The 24,990-nt window shown below is 47.7% G+C and overlaps 1 protein-coding gene and 1 long non-coding RNA gene across 8 annotated transcripts in view; one reads left to right on the top strand and one right to left on the bottom strand.

The window, feature by feature from the left end:
- LMBR1 (limb development membrane protein 1) overlaps positions 1–4,473 on the bottom strand; it is a 144,379-nt gene extending 139,906 nt beyond the window's left edge. The window contains exon 1 of one of the 5 annotated variants that reach the window (XM_059073697.2): positions 4,124–4,473. In XM_059073697.2, the coding sequence (XP_058929680.1) occupies positions 4,124–4,189 (66 nt within the window). In that variant the 5' untranslated portion in view covers positions 4,190–4,473. Of the gene's footprint in view, positions 1–3,763; positions 3,955–4,123 lie in introns of those variants that run through there. The other 4 variants (XM_059073702.2, XM_067041753.1, XM_059073704.2 and 1 more) reach the window with 4 other exon arrangements.
- A 46-nt stretch (positions 4,474–4,519) lies between these two features.
- The window catches only part of LOC131762267 (uncharacterized), a 38,111-nt gene continuing 17,640 nt past the window's right edge, over positions 4,520–24,990 (top strand). For all 3 annotated transcript variants that reach the window (XR_010842026.1, XR_010842024.1, XR_010842025.1), the window contains exons 1-2: positions 4,520–4,795; positions 7,594–7,749. This is a non-coding gene — a long non-coding RNA (uncharacterized lncRNA). The remainder of the gene's footprint in view (positions 4,796–7,593; positions 7,750–24,990) is intronic.

Below are 24,990 nucleotides of genomic sequence, written 5' to 3'. Positions count from 1 at the left end.
GAGTTCCTTAAAAAACTAAAAATAGAACTACTATATGACCCAGAAATCCCACTTCTGGGCGTGTATCCAGAGAAAACCATAGTTCTAAATGATACATGAACCCCAATATTCACTGCAGCACTATTTACAATAGCAAAGACATGGAAGCAACCCAGATGTCCATCACCAGAAAAATGGATAAATAAGATGTGGTACATATATACAATGGGATATTTTCTCAGCCATAAAAAAAGAATGAAATAATGCCATTTGCAGCAACATGGATGGACCTAGAGATTATCGCATTAAGTGAAGTCAGATAGAGAAAGACAAATGTCATATGATATCACTTATATGTGGACTCTTTAAAAAAATGATACAAATGAACTTATTTACAAAACAGAAACAGACTCACAGACTTCGAAAACAAACTTACGGTTACCAAAGGGGGGGGGGGCGTGGGAGGGATAAATTAGAAGTTTGGGATTAACAAACACACACGAGTATATATAAAATAGATAATCAACAAAGACCTACTGTGCAGCACAGGGAACTCTACTCAATACTCTGTAATAACCTATATGGGAGAAGCATTTGAAAAAGAATGGATATATGTATAAATGAATCACTTTGCTGTATACCTGAAACTAGCACAACACTGTAAATCGACTATAATATAAAACTTAAAATTTTTTTGATTTTGTTTAATTAAAAAGATTAAAAAATAAAAGAATTGGCAACAAGTCCTAGAGAAAAATCAAGCATTTATACTCACTCTAAATATGAATACTTTGAGGAAGGAAAGACAAAGACTGGAAATTCACTAAGCTTGGTCACTGTCTGCACTGATTTTGCAGAGTGGAGTATACCCACCACCCAAGGGTGCTGGTCCAGGAGAAGCAGGGGTGAGGAGGAGCAGAACTAAGGAATTCTAGAATCAGTGCCAAAACTGATTGTTTCTAGGGTACTACACAAAAATAAAGCTCCTGGCTACTATAATGTGGGTCCTTTTCTCAATCCAAATAAGAGAATATCCGATTAATTTAAAATAAAGCCAAAAACAAACAGGCCAATGAAACAGCATAGAATCAAAATTAAACCCCACAAATATACAGTTATACCTAATTTGTGGCTAAGGTCATAAATGGTGCTGAAGCAATTGGACATCCATGTGAAAAAAATATATACGAATCCTACTTTACAACATACACAAAAAATAAATTCCAGAAGAACTGTAGGTTTAAATGGGAGGAGTAAATCAATAAACCATTTAGAGAAAAGCACAAGAGGACATCTTCCTTACCTTGGAGTAAGCAAAAATTTCTTAAACAGGACATAAAACATACTGATAATAAAACAAAATTCTAATAAAGTGAACTATATTAAAATTAAGAATTTCTGCTCATTAGAAGATATCATTAAGCAAGTGAAAAAGCATCCACAGAATTAAAAAAAGATTTACTATATATATATACACAGACACACATGTATGCATATGTATACACATATATATACATATACATGACCAAAGTATCATATGGAGAAAACATAAACAACTCTCGCAAATCAATATTAAAAAGATAAACAAGGGATTTCCCCGGAGATCCAGTGGTAAAGAATCCACCTTCCAATGCAGGAGACGCGGATTCGATCCCTGGTGGGGGAACTAGGATCCTACATGCCGCGGGGGAACTAAGCCCGCGCGCCATAACTACTGAGCTCGCGCGCCCCAACGAGAGAGCCCGCGTGGCGCAAACTACATAGCCCACGTGCTCTGGAGCCCGCGCGCCACAACTAGAGAGAAGCCCGCGCGCCGCAACGAAAGACACCGTGTGTGGCAACTACGACCCCAACGCAACCAAAAAATGTAAGGAAAATAAATAAATAAATAAATTTGTTTTTAAAATATGCAATTAAAAAAAAAGATAGGCTGTTACTTATTTTCAAAAAATAAGTAAGTTTAAAAATGGGGGGTTTCCCTGGTGGCGCAGTGGTTGAGAATCCGCCTGCCGATGCAGGGCACACGGGTTCATGCCCCGGTCCGGGAAGATCCCACGTGCCGCAGAGCGGCTGGGCCTGTGAGCCATGGCCACTGAGCATGTGCGTCCGGAGCCTCTGCTCCGCAATGGGAGAGGCCACAACAGTAAGAGGCCTGCGTACCACAAAAAAAAAAAAAAAAAAAAGGGAAAAGGACCTGAAGACTCTTCACAATAGAAGATTTCCAAATGGCCAATACACATATGAAAAGGTGCTGAAATTCATTATCATCAGGAAAATGCTAATAAAGTCTTTTGTGCAACAAATACCATGACACTTACCAGAATGGCTAAAATTTTTTTGAAAAACAGAAAATACTAAGTGTCCTACAGACGGGAAGCAAATCACGCCTCTCCTACAGAGCTGGTGGGAGTGTAAATTGGTACAACCCACTCTGGCAAACTGTTTAAAAGTATCTACTAAAGATGAACAAACCCACAACCTATAACCTAGAGGTTCCATGCTTAGGTATGGACCTAACAAATGCGTCCACATGTTCACCAGAAGACATGTACAAGAATACTCGTGGACTTCCCTGGTGGCGCAGTGGTGGAGAGTCCGCCTGCCGATGCAGGGGACGCGGGTTCGTGCCCCGGTTCGGGAAGATCCCACGTGCCGCGGAGCGGCTGGGCTCGTGAGCCGTGGCCGCTGAGCCTGCGCGTCTGGAGCCTGTGCTCCGCAACGGGAGAGGCCACAACAGTGAGAGGCCCGCGTACCGCAAAAAAAAAAAAAGAATACTAGTAACCAAAACCTGAAAATTACTTAAGTGCCCACCAACAGTGAAATAAACATAAATTGTAGTATAGTCACACAACTACGGCATTCGGGGTGAACTGCAACTACATACAACACAGAGGAATTTCACAAACGCTGTTGAGTGAAGGAAATTGGACACAAAAGACGGCATACTGTAAGGCTCCATTTACATAAAAGTTCAAAACTAAGCTAATCTACTAAAGCCAGGACAGTGCTTACTCTTGGTGGAGTGGAGAGCAACTGGACGGGGAAAAGGGATGGGCCTCTGACATGCTAATAATAATTGTGTTTCACAGTCTGTGTTCAGAATTACACAGGTGTGTTTAAGGTGCTTCGAGCTGGACATGTATGATGATGTACTTCTTTTTATTTTAGCTTCAATTTAAAACTTTAAACTAATATGCCGCAGCAGAGTCCACCAGTTCGGAATTTATACTTCTTAATTCCAAGATATGACTTCGCAAAGTGATTCTCAATTTTCTAGATCAAGAACTACACAAACCAGGCAATTCTCAACAACCAAGAGACTGACTGAATTTAAGAGAAGTTAGTTAGAAGAGGGGAGGGGTAAACACAAATGCACAACATGTATATATTTTACATTGCTATGAAAACATAAACAAACACAACCACAACGTGTTCTAGTGCACCAGGAAAAGGTAAAAACATCAACGTAGACTCCTACAGCCGAGCCTGCTTCCCGACCCCTGCCAGCAGCACAGAAGAAAAAGAAAGGATGACTTCCTTCAGAAGCTGCTTCCAGGGCACAGAGGACTTCTGCCCAGGCCCTCAATCCCACCCATCGCCGGCCTTTACACCCAAACGCAAGGTTTCGGGCTCAGCCCAAGAGGGGAGGAGAGCGACGGGTGAGGGGCGGAAAGGTGGGCGCTAACCTGGCCGAGGTGACTAGTCGGGCTGGGAAAGCGAGCCCGGCCCCTCCCCGGCACCTGCGCGGGGCCACCCAGGTCCCGCCAGACACCCGCCCGCACACCTGTCTACCGTGCCAGGCCAGGAAGGTGCCAGGCCACGACGCGCGGGCCGCGGGACCGTCGTCCACCGCCTGGAGGGCCGACGCCGCCAACCCGGCCCGGGAAGAGCCCTGGGGGAGGAGGGCGCAGGAGGCCCCGAAGCACTCCCGGGGGCCGGACAGGTGACTCGACGGAACCGCGCCCAGCACTGAGAGCAGGTGGGCGCAGGGCGGGGGGCGGAGCCTGGGGGAGGGACGCGGCGCGAGCCGGAGGGGCGGGGGCGGGGAAGCGGTACAGGGGAGACCAGGAGGGCCGCGAGGGGGAAGGGGAGGGGAGGGACAGGCGGGCGGCAGGCTGGGAGGAGGCGGGCAGAGGGCGCTCACCGTGGACTCCCGCACTTGGCTGTGGAAGTGCTGCTCCCGCGCCGACACCTCGTCCTGCCCTTCCATCCTCCTTCATGCCCGCCGCCACGCCACCCGCGTCCGCGCACTCCACCGCACCATCGCCTGCCGGCCCGAGGGGCTGGACGGCCGCCTCGCCGGCCGGGACGGTAGCAACCTGCCGCTGCAGAGACCGCGACCAAGACACCGGGCGCTACCTCAGCCGCCGCCTCAGAAGAAGCCGCTCGGGCTGCTGAGGGCGGGCGCCGCGCGAACCGGGGCGGGGCGGGGCGGGGGCGGGGCTTAACGTCAGAGGAAGGCGCCGCGCGTCAGAGGAGCGCGCCGCGACGCCTGAGGGGCCTGAGGCTGAGGGGCGGGGCATGCAGGGCGGGGCTTGGCGGGCCACGCCTCCGGGAAGCGGCGGCCGGCGGGCGCAGGCGAATTTCCGCAGGGAGCGCGGTGAGGAGCCAGCGGTTGGGGTCGGGTCTCCGGGCGTGTGCTCCCCCCGCGGTGAGGGTGAACTAACGGAGGTGGGCGGGCCGGCGCGCCGGGTTAGCAGGCGTTTATCCTGTATGGCCGCAGCAGTCAGCGTTCCTCACCAGCACGAGCCCCGCCTGCAGAGCCCTAGGCGGCGGCCAGCAGGAGGCCTCCCGCGGGAACTGTCACTCCGCCAAAGTAAGTAAAAGGTCGGAAACTGGTTGTTTCTGGACGCGCTTTGGGCGGAAACCCCGGAAACCTGGCTTCTCTGGGTCTGATAAGCGGTTGGGCTGCCGCTGGCCTTGGACTTCCCCACCTGGAAAATGTAGATAGCCCTGAACGTGAGGCCCTTGCCAAATCCGCGGGCGGCCCGGTACTAGGGAGGTTACATGACCGTCCTGAGAGCCTCCATGATCCGTTACTTTGGGGACGGCCAAACATGCCACACACAGTACATAAGTCCCCTACCTACACATGAGTTACGTTGGAGAGCGTTAGCAAATCTAATTGGTTCGTTAAGTCCAAGAAGTTAGCCTAGGTAACCAACTAACACAATTGGCTCTTCACCGCTGCTGTTACACTCTTGCTTCCAGACATACTGGGCTTGAAATTAAGGTACTGTAGTACTGTACTCTATACAGTACAGTACTCTACTGTACAGTAGAGTACACAAAAGCACAACCACTTGTAGAGGATGCACGCACGTGACAATGTACGCCAGACACGTGAACTAACTTACCTGATTGGACGTTCCAACACACGTTCACATCTTTGAAAGTTCGCAACTTGAAGGTTCATATGTAGGGGACTTACTGTAATTCACCCCGATTCTGCATTAAGTACTTTTTTGTTGTTTGCAATGAAAATGAATTTGAAGGAATATTTATCATTTTACTTTTGGATTTTGGGCGTATAAGAAAGTCACTTAAATTGCTATTGGCTATGACGTTTGGCATCTCTGAGAATTCTTAAGAAGCGAGAAAATCTACAAATTACTTTCAAATTATTTTTATGATACATGTTAATTTAGATTTTGAAGTATCTTTTTGTGATTTTGAATTAAAACTTTTTTCACGACTCCAACTTTTTTTTTCTATGGCCCCTGAAAAGCTTGTAGGCCTCCACATACTGTGCCTATAATGCCTTATGCCAGAAAATGGTGGTGGGGACTTGAGGAGAACATGAGGCTTGTTCTGAGCCAGTACTGCTGCTGCCATAGGCTGATAAGAATCCAGGAATAATTTTCAACTGGTTAAATTCAGTGTTCATCTCTATTTTTTTAAAGTCTCTGAACCCTAAAGAACCTGGGAAAGATAAAGAAGTATCTGTTTTTCTGAACACCCAGTTTCTGAGAGCTGGGTTAAATACCTGCATGAAGTGACCTGGATAATTTCTGGGGTAATCTCTCCAAATCAGAGGGTAATGAGATCTGATTTTAAGATGTGACATTTAGACACATAATCCAGAAAGTCAGTAAATGTGGCATTTCTGATCTTTCTAACCGAGCACTCTAGTCATCTAGACCTTTTTGGCTTCTTTTATGCAGCTGTCTGTAAAGGTTCGCTCACCTTTGATCTTAGTTGTTGCCCTGTGTTTGGTACTTACAACACTTAGCCCAGGGTAGCAGACCTCAAAAATGCCCATAAGCTCTTCCCTGTACACTCAGCCCTTTGCCTTGTGACTTTGCCCCTCCTCCCAGCAAGGAGTGGAGCCTGTTTTCCACCCTTGAATCTGGGCCTGGACATGTGACTTGCTTTGGCCAAAGGGACACTAGAAAATACGAAGCTGTTGAGAAGTGCTTGTGCGTTAGGGCTTGCCCCTTCTCACGGACCCTGGGCACCCTGCAACTGCCATTGTGTAAAATCGTCCCACCCAAGCTGGTAAGGGGTGTCCCAGTTATCTCTGTCACCCCAGCTGACACCCTCTTTTCCACACACCCCTAAAACATGAATTTCCCCAAAACACAGTTCTTCCCGTCTGCTGAAAGCACTGCAATGCAGTATTCTCATTACCTTTAGAAAAAATCAGACTCTTGAACTGGCATTCAAGACCTTGACTTTGGGGCCCCACCCTGCCCTTCCAACTGTTCCCGCTTCTCTCTCTAAAGAACCCTTTCCTGCAGGCTGGCTTCCTCCTCTCTCCAATCCCCTGGGCCTTCCCATTGCCAAGGCCCGGAACTTTTACCCATTCCATACCCTCTTTCCTCCTCTTCAGATTCCACGCTACCACTCTCTACTTTCCACACCAAGACCTTCCTTCTCCACAAAGGCTTTCCTGGCCATTCCAGTCTCTTCATTCACTCATTCATTCAAAATCATGAACACACCATGGAAAGAATACTGCTTCAGCCCCTGCTCTGGGGGCGCTTACAGGAGGAAAACAGAGAACATACAGCCATCCACCTGACACTTGGCACACATGACCTTATATTTAACCTCAGCATTTCACGGATGTGTGTCTATCCAGTCAGAGTACAAGCTCTTTAAGGTCTGGAGTATCTCTTCCTGCATCGTGTAAACCTCCGTGTATTTCCTGCAATACCTATTAGAATGCTTTGCCCAAAGGAGACAGTTTACGAGTATTTATTGGTCAATAGTTTGGTTGCCCTGAGAAATTCCCCAAAGACTTCTTCAAACTTCAGTAAGTCTTCAGATTTCTATACCAAGGTAGATAATTGTATGGACGTTGCCCGTGTGTGCAGCATTACGACTCACGTGTCCACAAATGAGAATGCTGCTTGTTACTATGTACTCCAGTTTCACTATCACGACGTGTCTTTGAACCTGCCAAAATTCAGGATGGTTTCCTTCATTCCACTGGGCCTTGCTTTGATTCTCTTGATTACAATGACATCAAAGTTTTGAGGCATAAGGACATAGAGACCAATTTTTTTTCTTGTCTTTATGCCCCATACAAAACCAAGCCAAGCAATGTTCACATGTAAGCTGAATTCCTTCCAGCCTCTATTAAAGGGCTTCTTTTTTTCCTTTATCCAGATACTCACAGCAAGAGAGATAAACAAGCAAAAGTCTAGAAACAAGCCAGCGGTCCATCTACAGTGGAAAGTGTAAACAAACTGTGATGTGTTCACGTACTGGAATTTTACCCTGGCGTGAAAAATGCACGAACCACAGCTGCAAGCAACAATATGGGTGAGTCTCTACAACAGCACTGAGCAAAAAAAAAGGTCACAGAAGAATGCATACAGTATGATTCCACTTACATAAAGTTCAAAGCCATGCAGAACTAAACAGGATATTACTTAGGGATTCAAACGTGTGATAGAATTATAAAGAAGAGCAGTGATAAACCTCTAAAAAGGAAGGTCAGAGGAGAGATTGGGCAGAGGCATTCAGAGGGCTGCGAAGGGAGTGGTAACGCTCGTTTCTTAAACGTGTGGAGTGGGGACGGGGTCACAGCGCCTTGCTGCGTTGTTGTTTAGGCATTGTATATGTTGTGTAAACTATGTCTGTTCACTATTTAAATAAAGGAATTGTTTTCAGAGGCAACACTCTTAGTCTGGTAGCCTAAAGTGTGGGTTCTTTGCCTCAGCTTGACCCCTTGCTAAAGGGAGCATCTTAGAGTGGAGTCAACACCAAGCAAGGATTCTGGAAACCAGGTTCCAGCTCTGCCAGGTGTGGCCTTTTTTTTTTTTTAATTTGTTTTTTTAATTTTTATTTATTTTTGTCTGCGTTAGGTCTTTGTTGCACGGGCTTTCTCTAGTTGTGGCGAGTGGAGGCTACTCTTTGTTACAGTGCATGGGCTTCTCATTGCGGTGGCTTCTCTTGTGGAGCACGGGTTCTAGGTGCGCGGGCTTCAGCAGTTGTGGCTCGCGGGCTCTAGAACACAGGCTCAGTAGTTGTGGCGCACGGGCTTAGTTGCTCCACAGCATGTGGGATCTTCTCGGACCAGGGCTCGAACCCGTGTCCCCTGCATTAGCAGGCGGATTCTCAACCACTGCGCCACCAGGGAAGTCCAGGTGTGGCCTTTTGAGCCTCGCTTCAGTTACTGATGCCTAAGGTCCTTTCAAAACGCTGTTTATGGCCTTAAAAGTTAATTTAGAAGCTTTCCACACAACCCTGTGTTTCCGCTGGAGTTTTCACGGTCAGAGGAAGAAGAGCATGGGCATTGGTTGCTTGGCTTCAAACCCGAGCATCATCCTGAGTTGCATGCCGCCCCTCACACCCCAAAGCCCACCCGTCACCAAGAATTGTCACCTCTCCCACCAAAGCACGTCCCAGGTCAGCCACTTCTCACAGCCCCTCTGCTGCCTCCTGGCCAGAGCCACCCTCAAGTGGCCTGAGCCATCTCCCCACATCCCCTCTTCCCAGACCCTCGTCTGCCCCCCACCAGTCCAGCCCAAGAGATAAGCACGGAAGTCAGACTTCTCCCTCCCACCCACCCCCGCCCCATCCCCAGCTTCCCATCTCTCTTAGACTCAAACCCTAACCTCTCATGGAGACCTGCAGGGAGCCCGGACCCTGCCTCGCCCACCTCCTCAGCCTCCTACCACGGCCCCACTGCCTGTGCCCTTCTGTCCGCTCGGCCCAGCGTGCGCGTCCCCGGGGCCACAACTGCCCCCTTGTCACTTACACCACAGCATGAATGTTATCCACGCAGAGAGGCCATCGGAGACCAACCCAGGTGCTTGCTCAGTTCACCTTGTTTTATTTTCCTCGAAACAGGACCACTCAAATTATTTCTGTATGGCTTTGTTTTCTGTCCAGTCTAATTTGTCTGGTTCACTATTTTCCAACACCAAGCACAGTGCCTGGCAAGTATTAGGAGCTCAATAAATCTTTCTTAGATAAAGAACTGAATGTGTGAATGAGAGAGAGAGAGGGAGAGAGGGTGGTGGGAACTAGCTTTTGTAGAATAACCAGTACATTCCAGGGGTCTCACGTGCATTATGTAATTTAACCATCACAATAACTCTGTGAAGTAGGTATTGTCGGCTCCCTTTCACCACTGATGACACTGAGGAGAGGGTAAGCGACCTCACCTAGTTCACGTAGTCCACATTCAAAGCCAGATCCACCTGATTCACTAACTCCTGTCCTTTCCACAGTACTGTTGCCCCTCGCCACGCAATAAAACCACAACCTGGCTTCATCGTGGGTGACACAGAGGAAAACTCCCACGTCCCCCTGTTGGACATTCTGCCCTAACCACTCACTTCCCCTTCCCCCGAAATTATCCTGCCCTCACTTGTGTGCCCGAGTATGTGCTCAAGCACACTGATAAGTACAGGCTCCCCCTGCCGCTGGGTCTGCAGGAGTGGGGTAGTGGTCAGGGCTCTCCAGAGGAACAGGGCAATGGGGGACACAGAGAGACAGACACGAAAGAGAGGTAGACAGACAGACAGAAAGACAGGCAGACACGATATGCTTTCTAATTCCATTCTCTAATAAAGAGCCATGGTTCCTTGGGAGGTGGCTGATTCTAGGGCTGGGGCAAGAAGTATACAAGATGAGCCTGGAGCATCTCCTAGTGCCAGAAAATAGGAAAGTGATCAAGGGAATTCCCCGGCGGTCCACTGGCTGGGACTCAGTGCTCTCACTGCCAGGGCCCAGGGTTTGATCGCTGGTCAGGGACCTAAAATCCCACAAGTCTCACGGTGCTGCAAAAAAAAAAAAAGTGATCAAAAACCAAAATGATGAAGGTATAGGGGTATGACGGGGACACAGGCGCCAAACTGAACGAGTTCCCAATGGCCAAAGCAAAAATAATGGGAACATCAAAATAAATAGCAAAGTCTTGGGTTAGAATTAAAGTATAAAGTAAATATTCATGAGTCAGTACTGATATAAACAAATATTAATTTAGGTAAATTCTCCCCCACAAAAAAGTGGAACTTACCTCCACACCCCTGAGTGTCGCTAGACTTAGTGACCCGCACCCAAAGAACAGACAAGAGAAAGAAAAGTAAAGTAACTGTGGTGGAGAAACCTGGGTGTCAGTGTGAGCGCCGTCAGAGGCGAGTCACGTTGACAGCGTGCACCTTTGATGTGCGGTGATGAGAACGGCCCTTCACCCATGAGGCCTTTCTCCCAAAACGCACACCCTCAGTCCAACCATGAGAAAAATGTCGGACGAACTCACATTGAACAGCATTCTACAAAATACCAGACCAGTACTCCCTTCAGTTATCAAGGTCATCAAAAACAAGGGAAGTTTGGAAAATTATCTCAGGCCTTAGAGGAGGCTAAGGATAATAATATATCAACATTAGTCCGTTGGTTGTGATAAATGTACCGTAAGTAAGAGGAAGACAGCGAGGGAGCCTGGGTACGGGGAACACAGGAACTCTTCCTCTCTTTGAAACTTTGCTGTGAATCAAAAATGTAAAGTTTAGTCTTTAAAAAGGAAGAGAAAAAATACCAGGTACTTTGCAAAATCTCCAGGAGGACCAGAGAACCAGACTGGAAAGAAAGATGCCCCAGTCAAGAGCTGGTCCCTTGAAGACACCAGTACGCCATTTCTGAGTGCAGACACACAGCCCATCCACGGCTTATCTGACGCTGGTCACTTCTCAGACTTCTCCTATCTGGGCCCTGGATGTGGCTAACTGGCAGAGCCTGGGTCATGCGCACACAGCTGAGCCGCCAAGGAAGCGAGTGCTATTTTCCACTTCTTTCATGGGGTAGACTCCCTGCTCCATAGGGTGGGGGATTCCCTTGACGTAGGAAGGGGCTTCGAATATTGTTCAATCAAAAGGAATTATACGGTCCAAATACACAGTTCTCTAATGACCCGGCATAATACAAGTATAAAATCTACACTCTAAAGAAACAAATGGGCTTTAGAGTTTGGGTAAGTGATGACCATCCAGTGGTGTGCCGGAGAGCCCTGGCACTGGCTTGTGAAAGGAAGCTGTTGATTGTTAGGGATTTTGCAAAGCCGGTTGTTAAACACAACACTATGCAAAACTAAATTACATAAACTTACACTTAATTAAACTATATTCTTTAAAGGTAAAAACTACTGAAAAGCCATCGTGTCCTAATTATTTTATTATACTTTCCTTGAGTCTACGTACGTGTCCTTTACAACGACGTGCTGCTCCTTGTTCAGTGACCTCACGCGGGTAGCTGAGATCGGCCGTGCTGGGAGCATTTACACCATGGAAATCGGCAAATGCTGCAAATCAGGGCCCTTTCCCTCCCCCTTGCGGAGCTGGTCATTAGATACAGCATGCCAGTGGAGCCAGCAAAGGTTTCAACAAGAGCCTAAAATGACGATTTTCCTTATTACGGGCTGAAGTCAAACAACAGATGATCGGAGTTGGCATCCTTTCGTGGAAACGGAGCGAGACTCCCGCCTGCTGGAGGTCATCCCAAGTGTCTGGAGAGCTGGACCAAGGGGGCTCCTGAAGGGGAAAGAGGATTTTTCTGAAGAAAACAATTCTAAATCTGTGAAAGTAAATCAAAGTTTAGAAACATCCTTTACTCCGTGCTAATGAAACACTGGCAGTTTGTATATTTGTTGGTGTTTTAAAGGGGCAGAAAAAAGCCATTATTCCCTAATGCAGGAGGGATAGCATGCATGGGTCCAGGTTCAGGGAGGGGATAGAGGTGCTGGTCTGTGTCTGTTCATTTCCTGGGGCCACCATAACAGAGTAGTACCCCAGACTGGACAGCTTAAGCAACAGAAATTTATCTTCTCACAATTCTGGAGGCTGGAAGTCTGAGATCAAAGTGTGGACAGGGTCATTGCTCCTGAGGCCTGTCTCCTTGACACGCAGATGGCTGTCTTCTCCCCATGTCCTCATACAGCCGTCCCTCTGTGTGTGTCTGTGTCCTGATCTCCTCTTCTTATAAGGACACTGGTCACATTGGATCAGGGCCCACCCATGACCTCATTTAACTTAATCACCTCTTTAAAGACCCGTCTCCAAATGCAGTCACATTCTGAAATACTGGGTATTAGCAGTTCAACATGTGAAGTTAGGGGGACACAGCTCTGCACAAGGAGCATGTGGAAGTCTATTCCAATTGCACTCTTCTCTCAGGGAAATAAATAGCAAGGTCAGCCGCCAGAGGGAAGAGTGCAGAGTAGTGTTTGAGGTCCTGGGAGAGAAAAGGTGGGGTCATACAGGAGTGGGTGGGAGAAACACCTGTGACCTCTAAGCAGCACTAGGCTCCAGTCAAAGCCCAGGCACCAGGCCTCTGCTTCTGACCACGGATGCTGCTCTGTGATCCCTGGCCCAGCTCAGCAGCGCGGTGCCTTGGATGCTTGGCCTGACCTCTTGTGAACATCGTCAGATGAACTGAGAGTTTGGTAATTAGATGGGAGAGTGGTTAGGAATGTGGTCTCCAATCTGAGTCTGGGGTTAGAATGTCAGCTTCACCACGTCTAGGTTTCAGGACCATGGACAGGTCACTTACCTGCTGTGCCTTTTCCCTCATCTGTAAATGGAAATAAAGATGCTTTCCTGATACGGTTATTCTAATTAAATGACACATCCATAAAATGCAAGGACACAATAAAAGTTAGCTGTCATCATCACACCATTATTTGAAAAGCCAGAATCTAAGCATGGCTTGTGTGACATTTACACATTGGGTTACATATCGATGCTTATGAAATACAAGTTTCTAAGAAATTCATAGCAAACTTGTAACTTTCACACAGGAGATTAAAGACTGAAAGAATGCTTTAAATGCATGAAAGGAGCTTTAATTTGCCAAGAAATTGTGTGGCTGTAGTATCCATAGGAGTTGAGACTTACAAGGAGGAATCAGAGGAAAGGAAGGGATGTGGACCTGTAATTAGCTAGGGGGAAATTACAGGGAAACAGGGGAATTTAAATCCACAGCTAAAAATAGCAGCATCCTCCTCCACTTCCTCTTCAGCCTTTGGTGTCAGTTTCTGATTTTAACAAGATTTCATCTTAGGTTAATTGTGTGAATTTCACCATCCCTGGCTAACTCTCCTTGAAGTATAAATAAAGAGATGATCAAGCGTCTGCTAGTAGAAGAAAAGAGAGAAGAGGTATGAATAATTCCCATGTATTCAGGATTTGGCCTTCTTCACCCAGTGTGCTGTTGGCTTAGTTTAGTGTGTACCCTCGGGCCCCCTACCCTATACACAATAACCATCTGACAGCCACGGGAAAGCAGGACCCCAGGAATTCCAAGATAAGAGACTTGCACAGACATCTTTAAAGTTCCCTCCCCCGCCCAGGCAGTGTAGACACAAAGACACCTTATCTCTGACTGAGAGGAAGCGACTTTCCCACCCAGGACCCCGCCGAATGGCAGGGAGTGAAGCAGGAAGAACACGTGGGCGCTCGTGGCAGGCGATCCAGGAGGGAGACGGAGCGCGCAGAGGCCCAAGGAGAGGACAGGATGCATCCTCGGGCGCACCGCAGACTCCTCCTTGTTGTGAAAGCCCAACGGCCTGAGCAACTCCAGCCCCGTTAAATGTCTGCCGGCCGAGGACAGGAGCAGGCCCCCACGTGCGGTTCTGGCTGCGCAGGTCCTGCACCAGCCTTGGCACAGGTCATGGCGAGGAGGCTGCCTGGTTGGGGGGATGTTCCGACTGGACAACCAGTTCATAAACTGCCCGAGGAGAGGGCACTGAGAGCTTTGGGAAATGGATGCTGAACTTTCAGCACTTTCTACGCTAGATTTTATGTTTAATTTTATTTTTATTTTTATTTTTTGCGGTAGGCGGGCCTCTCACTGTTGTGGCCTCTCCCGTTGCGGGGCACAGGCTCCGGACGCACAGGCTCAGCGGCCACGGCTCACGGGCCCAGCCGCTCCGCGGCACGTGGGATCCTCCCGGACCGGGGCACGAACCCACGTCCCCTGCGTCGGCAGGCGGACTGTCAGCCACTGCGCCACCAGGGAAGCCCTACACTAGCTTTTAAATTGCACTTTCTAAAGAGGAAAAAGATGGAAACATGAGGAAGCCACACTCAGGAAGGCAGTCCTTCTCTACTGGCCCTCAGGTCCTTCTCTGGGTGCACCTGGTGGGGTAAAGGTTTCTAGCCATTCCTCCAGTTTTTTCCACTCATAAGTGTGTTTTTTAATTACACAGTTGAGATCTATTTTGCTACTTGATATTTTTATTTAACAGTGTATCTTGGCTATCTTACATGTACAGATCTATTCCATTCTTCTCACCACTTAGTTGTCCGTTGATTAACTAGTCCTTATTGCATGTATTTAACCAGTCGCATGTGGCTAGACATTCAGATTGTACAGTTTTTTTTGTTTTGTATTCCTGTGTAAATGATGTTGTGCATAGATCCTTGTACATATTTATTTGCACACGTGTACAAGTCTTGGAGGCGATCACCCACCTCCCACTTGGGAGTTTCCAGATAAGGTCAAAGCAGCCCAGATGCTTTTGGAAAAGTCTACTTCATGCCCAGGCCCCCTCCCAGCAAAGGGTTATAAGGGGGACCGAGTGGGGACAGAGCCAGATCTGCCTGGAAGGGGGATGGGTTGCATCCTGAGTCCCCACTTGCCACCAAGCCTGGGTGGGGAGACGGTGCCTGTAGCACATCAGGGAATTCACCAGGAGAACGCAGACCTCGCCCAGGCCCCCCCAGGGGCTGCTGGCCCTGACCAAGCCCTGGGACATGCCCCATGAGGACAACTGACATCAGCAGCCTGGGAGCTAGACTCTCCCCTTGCCGCTGAGATTTAACCCCTGAGCCCAGACCCAGAAGTGAGCAGGTGCAGGTGCAAAGGGCTGGGTTCAGGGCTGAGTCCATTGAGAGTGTCCTCTTGTCCCCACTCTGTGCTTTCCTGGTTACTCTCAAATGTTTGGTTTTCCAGATCAACTTTGATATCATTTGTTATTACCTCCGAACCCGCCAAATCCTCTTGGTCTTCAGCTGGAATTGAGTTATGGGAGAACGGACATTTTTTTACAACATTTGAGTCTTCCTGTCCAAAACAAGGAATATCTTCGTCTGTATCTAAGTGAACTGACATCTTTCTATCAGCTCTTGGCTCTGGGGTTGAAAGCCACACATGGGGGCCAGAAATATGTGAAGTTTCTCTAAGACTCCTCCGTCTCTCCAGGCTTGCCTGCCCCAGGGCAGATTATGCTCAAGGAGGCAGCCTTTCTACACAGTTAGCCCAGGTTCACGGTCACGGTAGATGCCTCCCTGAAGAGCCAGCTCCAAGCGGTCGGCTGTAATCTCACCGGCACCAGGCGGTCCCTCTCCCAACTGTTACTTAAGGAGCTGGAAGGGCTGATCTGTGCAGCCTGTAAACCTTGACAGAAATAGCTTGGTCACCTTTATGGGCTCCCAGGCAGCGGCCTTCCTAAACATCCTGCTACTAATGTTCCTCCTTTACAGCATTTTTAAACCAATTTTCAAGTGAGTGTCATAAAATCACTCTATCCAGGAAGTCAGCCCCATAATCTCCAGGACATAAACTTTAAAAGCAAGATGTAAAATGCCGATTGGACGCCCTGACATGCCTCCACTCTGTGCTCAGGTGTGAGTTTATTAGCAAAGCATTAGGCCGTAAAGGTCCACTTCAGGGAGCAGACTGAAAGTGCACTGGTTGTAGGTGGGGCCTGTCAGGTGGTGAGAAACTGATCTGGGAGGACAGAAAGATTACTCCAACGTCAGCAGTGCTTGCTAATTTCCAGAGTGTTTACCTTCTGGGGGGGTTTCTAGGACTAAAACATTGAGACACCCACACGCGATACACACAACAGCCTGCGAGGGACCTCCCCAGCGGTCCAGTGGTTAAGACTCCGCACTCCCCATGCAGGGGGCAAGGGTTCCATCCCTGGCCAGGGAACTAAGATCCCGCATGCTGCGGCCAAAAAACTAAAAAAATTTAAAAAAAATTTTAAAGATTAAAAAAAATTAAAAACCAGCCTGAGACCCTCATGTTGCATCGTGTTTTACTGTGTCGTGCGGCGCAGTAGAAGTTCTCACTGTCATTGTTGTCTTTTTGTGTATTTGCCTCCCTTCGTGTCAGCTCTTTAAGGGCAGGGCCCACGCCTGCAATTTCCCGCTCCGGCACCTGACACTGTTCTCACAGAGCTTCTCCGGAAAGGCTTGCCGTCGACGATGACCCAGAGGTCACAGCCGGGAACAGGCTCGTAGACGCGCCTGTTTGTCCCTGCCGTCAAGAAATCTCCCAATGAGGCAGAAGTTCAGTGCAAGAACCAAACGCAAGCGTTGCTTTGGAAAACACTTGATTAACCGGATGTTTGCCTCATGGGAGCCGTGTGTGCCTGGGCTTGAGTGTCACGGAACGTTAGCAGCGGTTGGGGTCCCTCTACCCGACCTAGGCTGGGCGCCTTGGCTGGAGGCTTGAGCCTCACGCCGCCGCACCCCCCTCGCTGTTTGTCCTGCTCGGGAAGGGGAGTCCTGAGGAGGAGGCCGGGCGGGGCTAGGGGGCAGCAGCGGCACGTGAAACAGCTGAAAGCGTGCCAGTGGCTGCACACTCTCCCAGGCCCCCACAGGGCTGCTCTGATTGGCTCTTCCTGCCACTGCGCCCTCAGAGCCCCCAGTCCCTCTCCATGCCGGGCTCCCAGGTTTTGAGCAAATCACAGGACTGGCATATTTTGTACCAAAGGTGATGCTATTTATCCTACTTCTCTTGACACTGAATTTTTCCTTTATCATGGACTTAGCCCGGATCTTAGGGCAGTATCTTGTAGTGGAATCAACTGACAATGTTACAGAAGAAGAAACAGGCTGAGAGAGGAGAACGCTCCATGGTCTGGCTCCTGGTTCCTCCTTTACACCTCATAGATTTCCCCAATGTGAGAAAAGCATAATAAACTATGGTCGTTCACTGCAGAATGGGCCTTAAAATGAGAATCTATCCTAATTTATTAGTACTTCCCAAACTGGACCTAAAACTTTTATCACTAATAATGTTTTATCTTTATGGGTATTTTGTAGCTCACAAAGCACATGTTATCCATTATTTAAATTCACAGTAACCCAACGAGATAAACTAGGGTTGTCATCCCTTTTTAAGAGATGAGGAGGGGCTTCCCTGGTGGCGCAGTGGTTGAGAGTCCGCCTGCCGATGCAGGGGACGCGGGTTCGTGCCCCGGTCCGGGAAGATCCCACGTGCCGCGGAGCGGCTGGGCCCGTGAGCCGTGGCCGCCGAGCCTGCGCGTCCGGAGCCTGTGCTCCGCAACGGGAGAGACCACAACAGTGAGAGGCCCGCGTACCACAAAAAAAAAAAAAAAAAAAGAGAGATGAGGAAACTGAAATATAATGAGGTAAAATAACATACCCAGGCTTGCACAGTTAGTAAACCACAGAGGCAACTCCAACCTTCAGATCTCTGTTCCAAGTCCAAAGCTCTCTCTCCCACTCTACGGAGCCATCCCAGGAGAAGGGATGAGTTATAGATAGGGATAGAGATACAGTTACAGTGTGGACAGAGGCAGATGTAGAACAATCATAGCTACAGATATGGGTAGAGATGTTAGAGATGTAGTTATGGTTTTGCTATGGATGTGAATATAGATGTGGTGGTTATGGATGTAGGGGTAGATATATAGTTATAGAGAGATATGGAGATGGAGAAGGAGATGCAGATGGGAATGGGGATGGAGATGCAGATGGAGATGGAAATGGAGAAGGAAATAAAGATGGGGATGGAGATAGAGATATGAAATGGCCCTTGAGCTATAGCCGAATTAAAATTCTAATATGCAGCTAGAAACGCTGGGTCTAGATACTCTAGCTCCCAGCCATTCCCTTCTGTTCACAGAATATCTTGTTTAAGGGAGATGATGCCGTAGAAATGATGTCTGCCAAGCTGGAGAGTTCTGGGACTGCTGGTTCCATGTACTGAAAGGGATGATAAAATTTCCCTTTCTCTTGTTCATCAAAATTAGCCTTTAGGACTTCCCTGGTGGCGCAGTGGTTAAAAATCCACCTGCCAATGCAGGGGACACAGGTTCGATCGCTGGTCTGGGAAGATCCCACATGCTGCAGAGCAACTAAGCCCGGGCGCCACAACTACTGAGCCCACGGGCTGCAACTACTGAAGCCCACGCGCCTAGAGCCCGTGCTCTGCAACAAGAGAAGCCACCGCACTGAGAAGCCCGTGTACTACAACAAAGAGTAGCCCCCGCTCACCACAACTAGAGAAAGCCCATGCGCAGCAATGAAGACCCAACACAGCCTAAATAAATAAATAAATAAATAAATAAATATCAGCCTTTAATATATTTAGAAATTTTGGAGCTCCCTGGGACAGTCTGGGGTATTAGTTTATATATAGTCCTACTTTGTCTTTATATATTTGAAAAATAAAAGGTGAAACTCAAAGGAAAAAATGAACAGTAAAAATATTTGTTGTATTTTTTACTATTATAAAATTAAATTATATTTTAAGAGTTCCAATATATTTCTAACTGTGGTAGATTTTAAGGTAATTATGTGTCTCTTCGATAATATATTTACTATCAACTTATTGCATAAAAGGATTGCTTGCGAATCCAAGATTATTTTTAGATTTATAGCCCTTTCAGGTGAAAAGGGGGTTTTTCAGGAGTACTTCTGATTTCCAGTTTCTGGTGAGTTTTCCATTTGCCATCAATAATGCTCCCTGCGGAAATCCCCGCTTCATGTAAATCGAGCCTGACATTCCTATAATGCGCAGTGCGAAAGAGCGCTCTCAGGGCAGGGAATAACGTGCGTGAATTATGTCAGGTCACCGTGCAGAAACCGTTCATCCCACAATTTATGAACGCACATGCTCCCAAAACATGTTTTGGTATTCTAAAGAGATGTACGTGTTTTTATATTTATTGGCTATCTTGATAACTGTTTATTGTGGACACAGCAAAACTGCTGATTTGAAAAGATATTTTTGTCATCATTTTTTTGGCCTACCTCTAATGTTTATTACTCACATGATCGACATTGTATGGCTCTATTACCCAGTCTAAAGTTGTTTTTGTTGTTTTGATGTTTCCAAAGTAAAGTCTTTGTGAAAGGCATCAGTTGAAACCTCAGAGTTTGGCTTTCTCTGCACGTGTGCTGGGGACCTCAGTGTCCATGTGCCTCAGCGGCCTGGGCTCAGTCTGTCCAGAAGGGGTTTGGAAAGGACCTAGGTAGGTAGCAGAGATACAGTTAAAGGTGCTATAGTGTATCATGTTATGTTGTGTTACTTTACACTGCCTTATATTACGCTGTGTTGTATTATCGTTGTGTTGTGCTGTGTTGCATTAAGGTGTTCATACTATATATTGTATCATATTATCACATTATATTGTTTTAGACTAGAGCTGTGGTTGCAAGGCAGCAAAAATAATCTTGTCTGAGTTGAGGATGGAGTTAGTGTTTGGGCTGAATGATAGATACACTGTCACACTGTCCGCATTCCCTGGATAAGGTGCTATTCTCTTCACTTTCTGTCCTATGACTTGATCATTAAAGTCTGGGTTTGGATTTGTTTGTTTGGTGGTTTTGAAAATTAAAGGCTGAGAACTCACACTTACCCAGCCTCCTGTCTTCACGTGGGGGGGCTGTGTGTGTGTGTGTGTGTGTGTTCCTGAAGATGTCAGGGGCTGGGATTCTGTAATGTACCTCAGGGACCAGTTCTCCTATCTGTGCCCCTGAGTCATCAGCCTTCATTCACACAAACATAGAAGCTGGCGGACGCTCTGACTTCCCCTCCAAGGCTGCCCACTCAGTGCTTCTCACAAGGATGTCTGTCTTGCTTAGCTCCTGGCCAGTGTCTGGGAGTGGAATGTAGTGTGTTATTTGAATAACAATTAAAAGGAAAGCATGCAAATAGATGTGTAACATTAAGTGAAGAATTATTTTTGAAAGACACTTAGTCACCTTCTTATCGTTAGGTCATTGAAAAGAAACCATTATTCTTTTTGTGAAAGATTGCTCCAGAAGCATTAGAAATCCAAGTAGGCATAAATCGATTAATTTTCAAAATTTGCAGGGATAAACTTTATTCTGAAATCATGAACGTTCTCTTCCAATTAAAGTATGGTTAACTCCTTTCGGACATATTACAATAATAAATAGTAGACTGGGGCGGTGGTGGTGAATATCCTTGATCCCTGTAAATAATTAGATTGGTTGGCTAATAGAGCATAATGTCTAACACTGTAAAAATCCCAACCTTCTACATCTGTCTCATTAGCAAAAATAAATAGGTTTGTGTTAGGCCCACAGACTAACGCAGGAACCCAGTATTGTTCCAGGACCTGCCAAAGGAGGGGAGAACTCTTGCTGGCAGTGGGTATCAACATGGTTTTCCTCTTCCTACGGAGGGAGTGGGATGTGATTAGATTAGCAGCTCTCACAGCTACACTGCTAGTCGGTAACAGCCGCGGGGCGGAGACAGGGACCGGTTCTCTCTAGGGGGCCCCAGGGGCATATGGCAAAGAGCTTCTCTCTGCTCTGCACAGCTGGGTGATGAGGGTCCAGTGAGATGATGCCAGTGGTCAGTGTGAGCGCGGCGACAGCCCAGCCAGACCCCCCTTCAGTGCTTCCCCAGACACAGCCAGGCCCCTCACTCTTCCCTCGGGGTGTTTACAGAGTCACACCGACATTCTTCCATTCGTGAGTGCTTGCCAAGGAGGAGAAGCAAGCTTGCACTGCGGGCCACGTTGGCACTTGTCTGATCCGCACTAGGAAATTGTTGTCCATCCTTTGTGTTCTAAGCAGGGTGACCTGGTATCTTGTTTGGGGGTGAAGAAGACTTCTACAGTCACCCTCTTCTTTTTCTTTTTCGTTTCATCCATTCAGTTCACCAGTATTGACTTTCTCTGTGCTCAGCACTATTCTAGGCACTGAGAATATTTGCATAAATAAAGTTGATAGGTACATACTCACATAAATACAGAACAATACTTACAGCCCTCAGCTGTCCTTTGCTTATAATTTAGGAGAGAGACAAATGTAATTGATAATTATAATTAATAACTTCATCAATTAGGTAACAGGTAATGATTGATAAATCCTCTATTGAGGATTAAAATATGATCTTTTAGATAAAGAGCAGATTAGGTCTAGAAAGGCCCAAAGGAGAACTCTGAAAGGTGGGAAGAGAAAAGTGGATCGGTTAGGGACCCGGGCTGGAGGGGCACCAGGGCAGGGGGCATCACACAACCCCCGGCCAGCATCACAGGGGAGCAGGCCGGGCATCTCCTGACCCACAGCCCTGAACAGAAGGCGGGGCAGGTAGGCTCATCCCTCCTCCAGGTCCAGTAGGAGTTCTGCCCACTGACAAGACCAGGTGACCCAGCAGCATCAGCAGAGGACTGACCAAAAGTGGCCCTCCCTCACCCAGAAAAGCTGGACGACCAGGGGCTCCAGGTGAGGAGCCCACCGTCTGGCCCAGGAAACACTCCAGGCTCTGGGGCTGGGAACTCTCCCTGCTGGAAGGCATCAGGTGGTCTGGCCTGGGCAAGATAACCCCACCCCCTTAGGTGGCACCAGCAGGGACCAGGGGGAGCCCCACCAGCACCAGATAACAAGCAGACTGAACACTCCAAGCACCAAAACTGCCCTTAGAACCACAGCCCAAGGAAGCAGGCCAGGAAGTGTACGCTAAACCTAAATGGGGTGACCGCCTGCTGAAATAAAAGATCCAAATTGCACTGAGTCTCCTGATATGATAGCTGCAACATCCAGGATACAATCGAAAATTGCATGTCATTCCAAGAACTAGGAATATCACAACCAGAGTGGGAAAAGACGATCAACCAATATCAACACCAAGACCAGATCAGATGTTGGAATCATCAAAAAGGGTTTTAAAGTAGCTGTGAACAAAAATGCGTCAGTGAGTAATTACAAATTCTCTGAAAACAAAAAAGTAGAAACCTCAGCAGAGAAATAGGCATTATTTTTTTAAAAAAAAGAAAAAGAAAGAAAGAAAATGATACAACTGAAAACTACAATAACCAAAATAGAAAACTCACTGGACACACTCAGGGGTAGAGCAGGGATGGCAAAGGCTACGATCAGTGACCTTGAGGACAGATCAGCAGAATCTACACAATCTCAATAACAGAGAGAATAGACTGAAAAATAAATGCACAGAGCTTCAGGGACCTGTGAGACTATAACAAAAGATCCCACACTCACAACATCAGAGTCCCAGAAGAAGAGAAAAATAGTAGAGCTGAAAGAGGATTCCTCGAAATAATAGCTGAAAAAATGTGAAATTTGGTAAAAGGCATAAACCTACAGATTCAAGAAACTGAGCTTATCCTAAGCAGTATAAACCCAAAGAAATCCATCCAAGACACATCATAATTAAACTTTGGGAAACCAAAGACAAAGAAAACAAATCGTGAAAGACTGATTACTGATAGATGAACACCAATTCGAATGACAACAGATTTGTCACTGAAAACCCCAGAGGCAAAGGCATGACATTTGTCCAGTGCTGAAAAAATGACTTGTGAGCCACAAATTCTATAGCCTCAGTGAAAGTATCCTTCAGGAATAAAGGGAAAGTAAAGACATTCTCAGAAATAAAAAAACTAAAAGAATTTGTCACTAACAGACCTACCCTTCAAGCATGGCTAAAGGAAGTTCTTCAAACATCAAGGTAATGACAAAAGAAGGAATCTTGGAGCATCAGGAAGGAAGAAGGAAGGACAGAAAGAGCAGAAATAGGGGTCAGTGCAACAGGCTTCCTTTTCCTCATGAGTTTTCAAAGTCATGTTTGACGATTGCAACAAAAATTGTGACACTGTTCAATACCCAGGACCAGGATGTTTAAAAGTGGAACCTAACTGGAAGTACAGTTTCCACACTCCAGTGGGAAAATGGGCCACGACATCACAGACACTCCCTGAGTGCTCATCGGAAGAAGTTGAGCTGGTGCAATCACCTGGCAAGCTGTTACCAAATTTGGGGAAAACATGTTGACATTTGCATTCTTCCCACTAAGACCTAATGCTCAGTTGAACCACACTTAAAATGTGAGTATTCAAAGGTGAGTGCAGAAAAATCCCTCTTGCTTATCCTTCCTCTGGTTCAACATTAGTCAAACCTGCTAATGCAGAAATTTCCTCATCTGATTACAGAGAGGGTGCGTTGGATCACGACAGCTGCCTGTGTTTGCTGTCGTGATTTTAAGACTATTACATAAAAAGCCATCCTTCTCTAGCACACACACCCAAAAGGTCTTATTTGGCATTGAAAGTAGTCTGTGATTTTCTGCTTTACCTGGAGCATCGCCTCAGTTATTCATTTTATTCCAATAACGGTAGCATTGCTGCCATCTGAAAAGAGAATGCACTCTGCTACACTGGCAACCAAGATGCAGAGACATAGCAACAAACGAGAGAATGGAAAAGGAGACAAGGGATGCTAACAGAAAACAGGGACCAGAAGGGCAGCCCTGAAGATGAGGGTCCTGGCTCCGGAGACCCTCGGGAGGGCAGGGGCAGGGAGGTGACAAGCCCCTGCCCTCCCCTGGGAGCTGGGGACTGGGGTGCTCTCTCTGCAGGTGACCTCCCTTCTCACCTCCTCAGATTACGGATTGGCCATTTCGGGGTGTTCTTCCTTGAAGAGGCAACATAGTAGGGGATCCTGGTGAGGCTGGCATGGTCTCAGCCCCTCCATTTCTGGTCACTCCACTTCTGCCGAGGTCCGGGCTTCCAGGTATCCCCTGACGTGACAGTTTAGGGGGTCCCTGCAGCGTGAGCTATTTCCCTCCAGTAGGACCCACATGCCCCCGACCCCCACGCCCAGGCCTTTACCTGGGTCTCTCTGGGCCACCTGTTTCTACATCCTGCCTCTCCCTCAGCGATCCTGGCCTCTGCTGAGTGACGGAGAGTCACTGCCACCCGCGGCCCTGGTGTCCCATTGTGGAGGAGAGGAACTTGGCCCAGAGAAGGACGGACACCTTGAGTCATTCTCGAAAGTTTCACCATGCTGGGTCGTCGCATCCAATGGCTCTCGTCGGCTCACGTCCACACTCTGGCTGCCACAGGCAGGAAGAGGGAACGCCTGCCCCTCTCCCCTCCCGAGAGGGAGACAGGCCTGGCCTTGCCCCCTTCTTGGGATCAGGCAGCCGCAGGAACAATGCAGCACTACAGATGCCCACTGACAGCCGCCTGGGTCCCTCTCACTCACGTGCTCTAGGACTTCTGCTGCAATTGAGTTTCTGTGCCGGTGTAGCTCTCAGGGCAAGAGCCTAAACCGTGAGCAATTTACCGTGTTAAGGAAGGTGGCCCTGGGAGGCCTTGCCCAGGAAGAGATGGTCCTGCAGGAGTGGGCCCTTCTTGTGGGGAGGCTGCCCGGGAATGAGCTTAAGGAATTGGAGGAAGACACTTGGGTTTAATGTGCCTCCCTGGATGCTGCTAGAGATGTTGAAAACCGGCCAGGGTCTCAGGGAGTCTGGGCCCCCGGTTGCCTCCCTGGACCATCCTGGGTGAAATCTGCAAGCGACAGA

The sequence above is a fragment of the Kogia breviceps genome, chromosome 9 (genome assembly GCF_026419965.1).
Source record: "Kogia breviceps isolate mKogBre1 chromosome 9, mKogBre1 haplotype 1, whole genome shotgun sequence".
Lineage (NCBI taxonomy): Eukaryota > Metazoa > Chordata > Mammalia > Artiodactyla > Physeteridae > Kogia > Kogia breviceps.
This window is presented reverse-complemented; position numbering and strand designations above follow the sequence as displayed.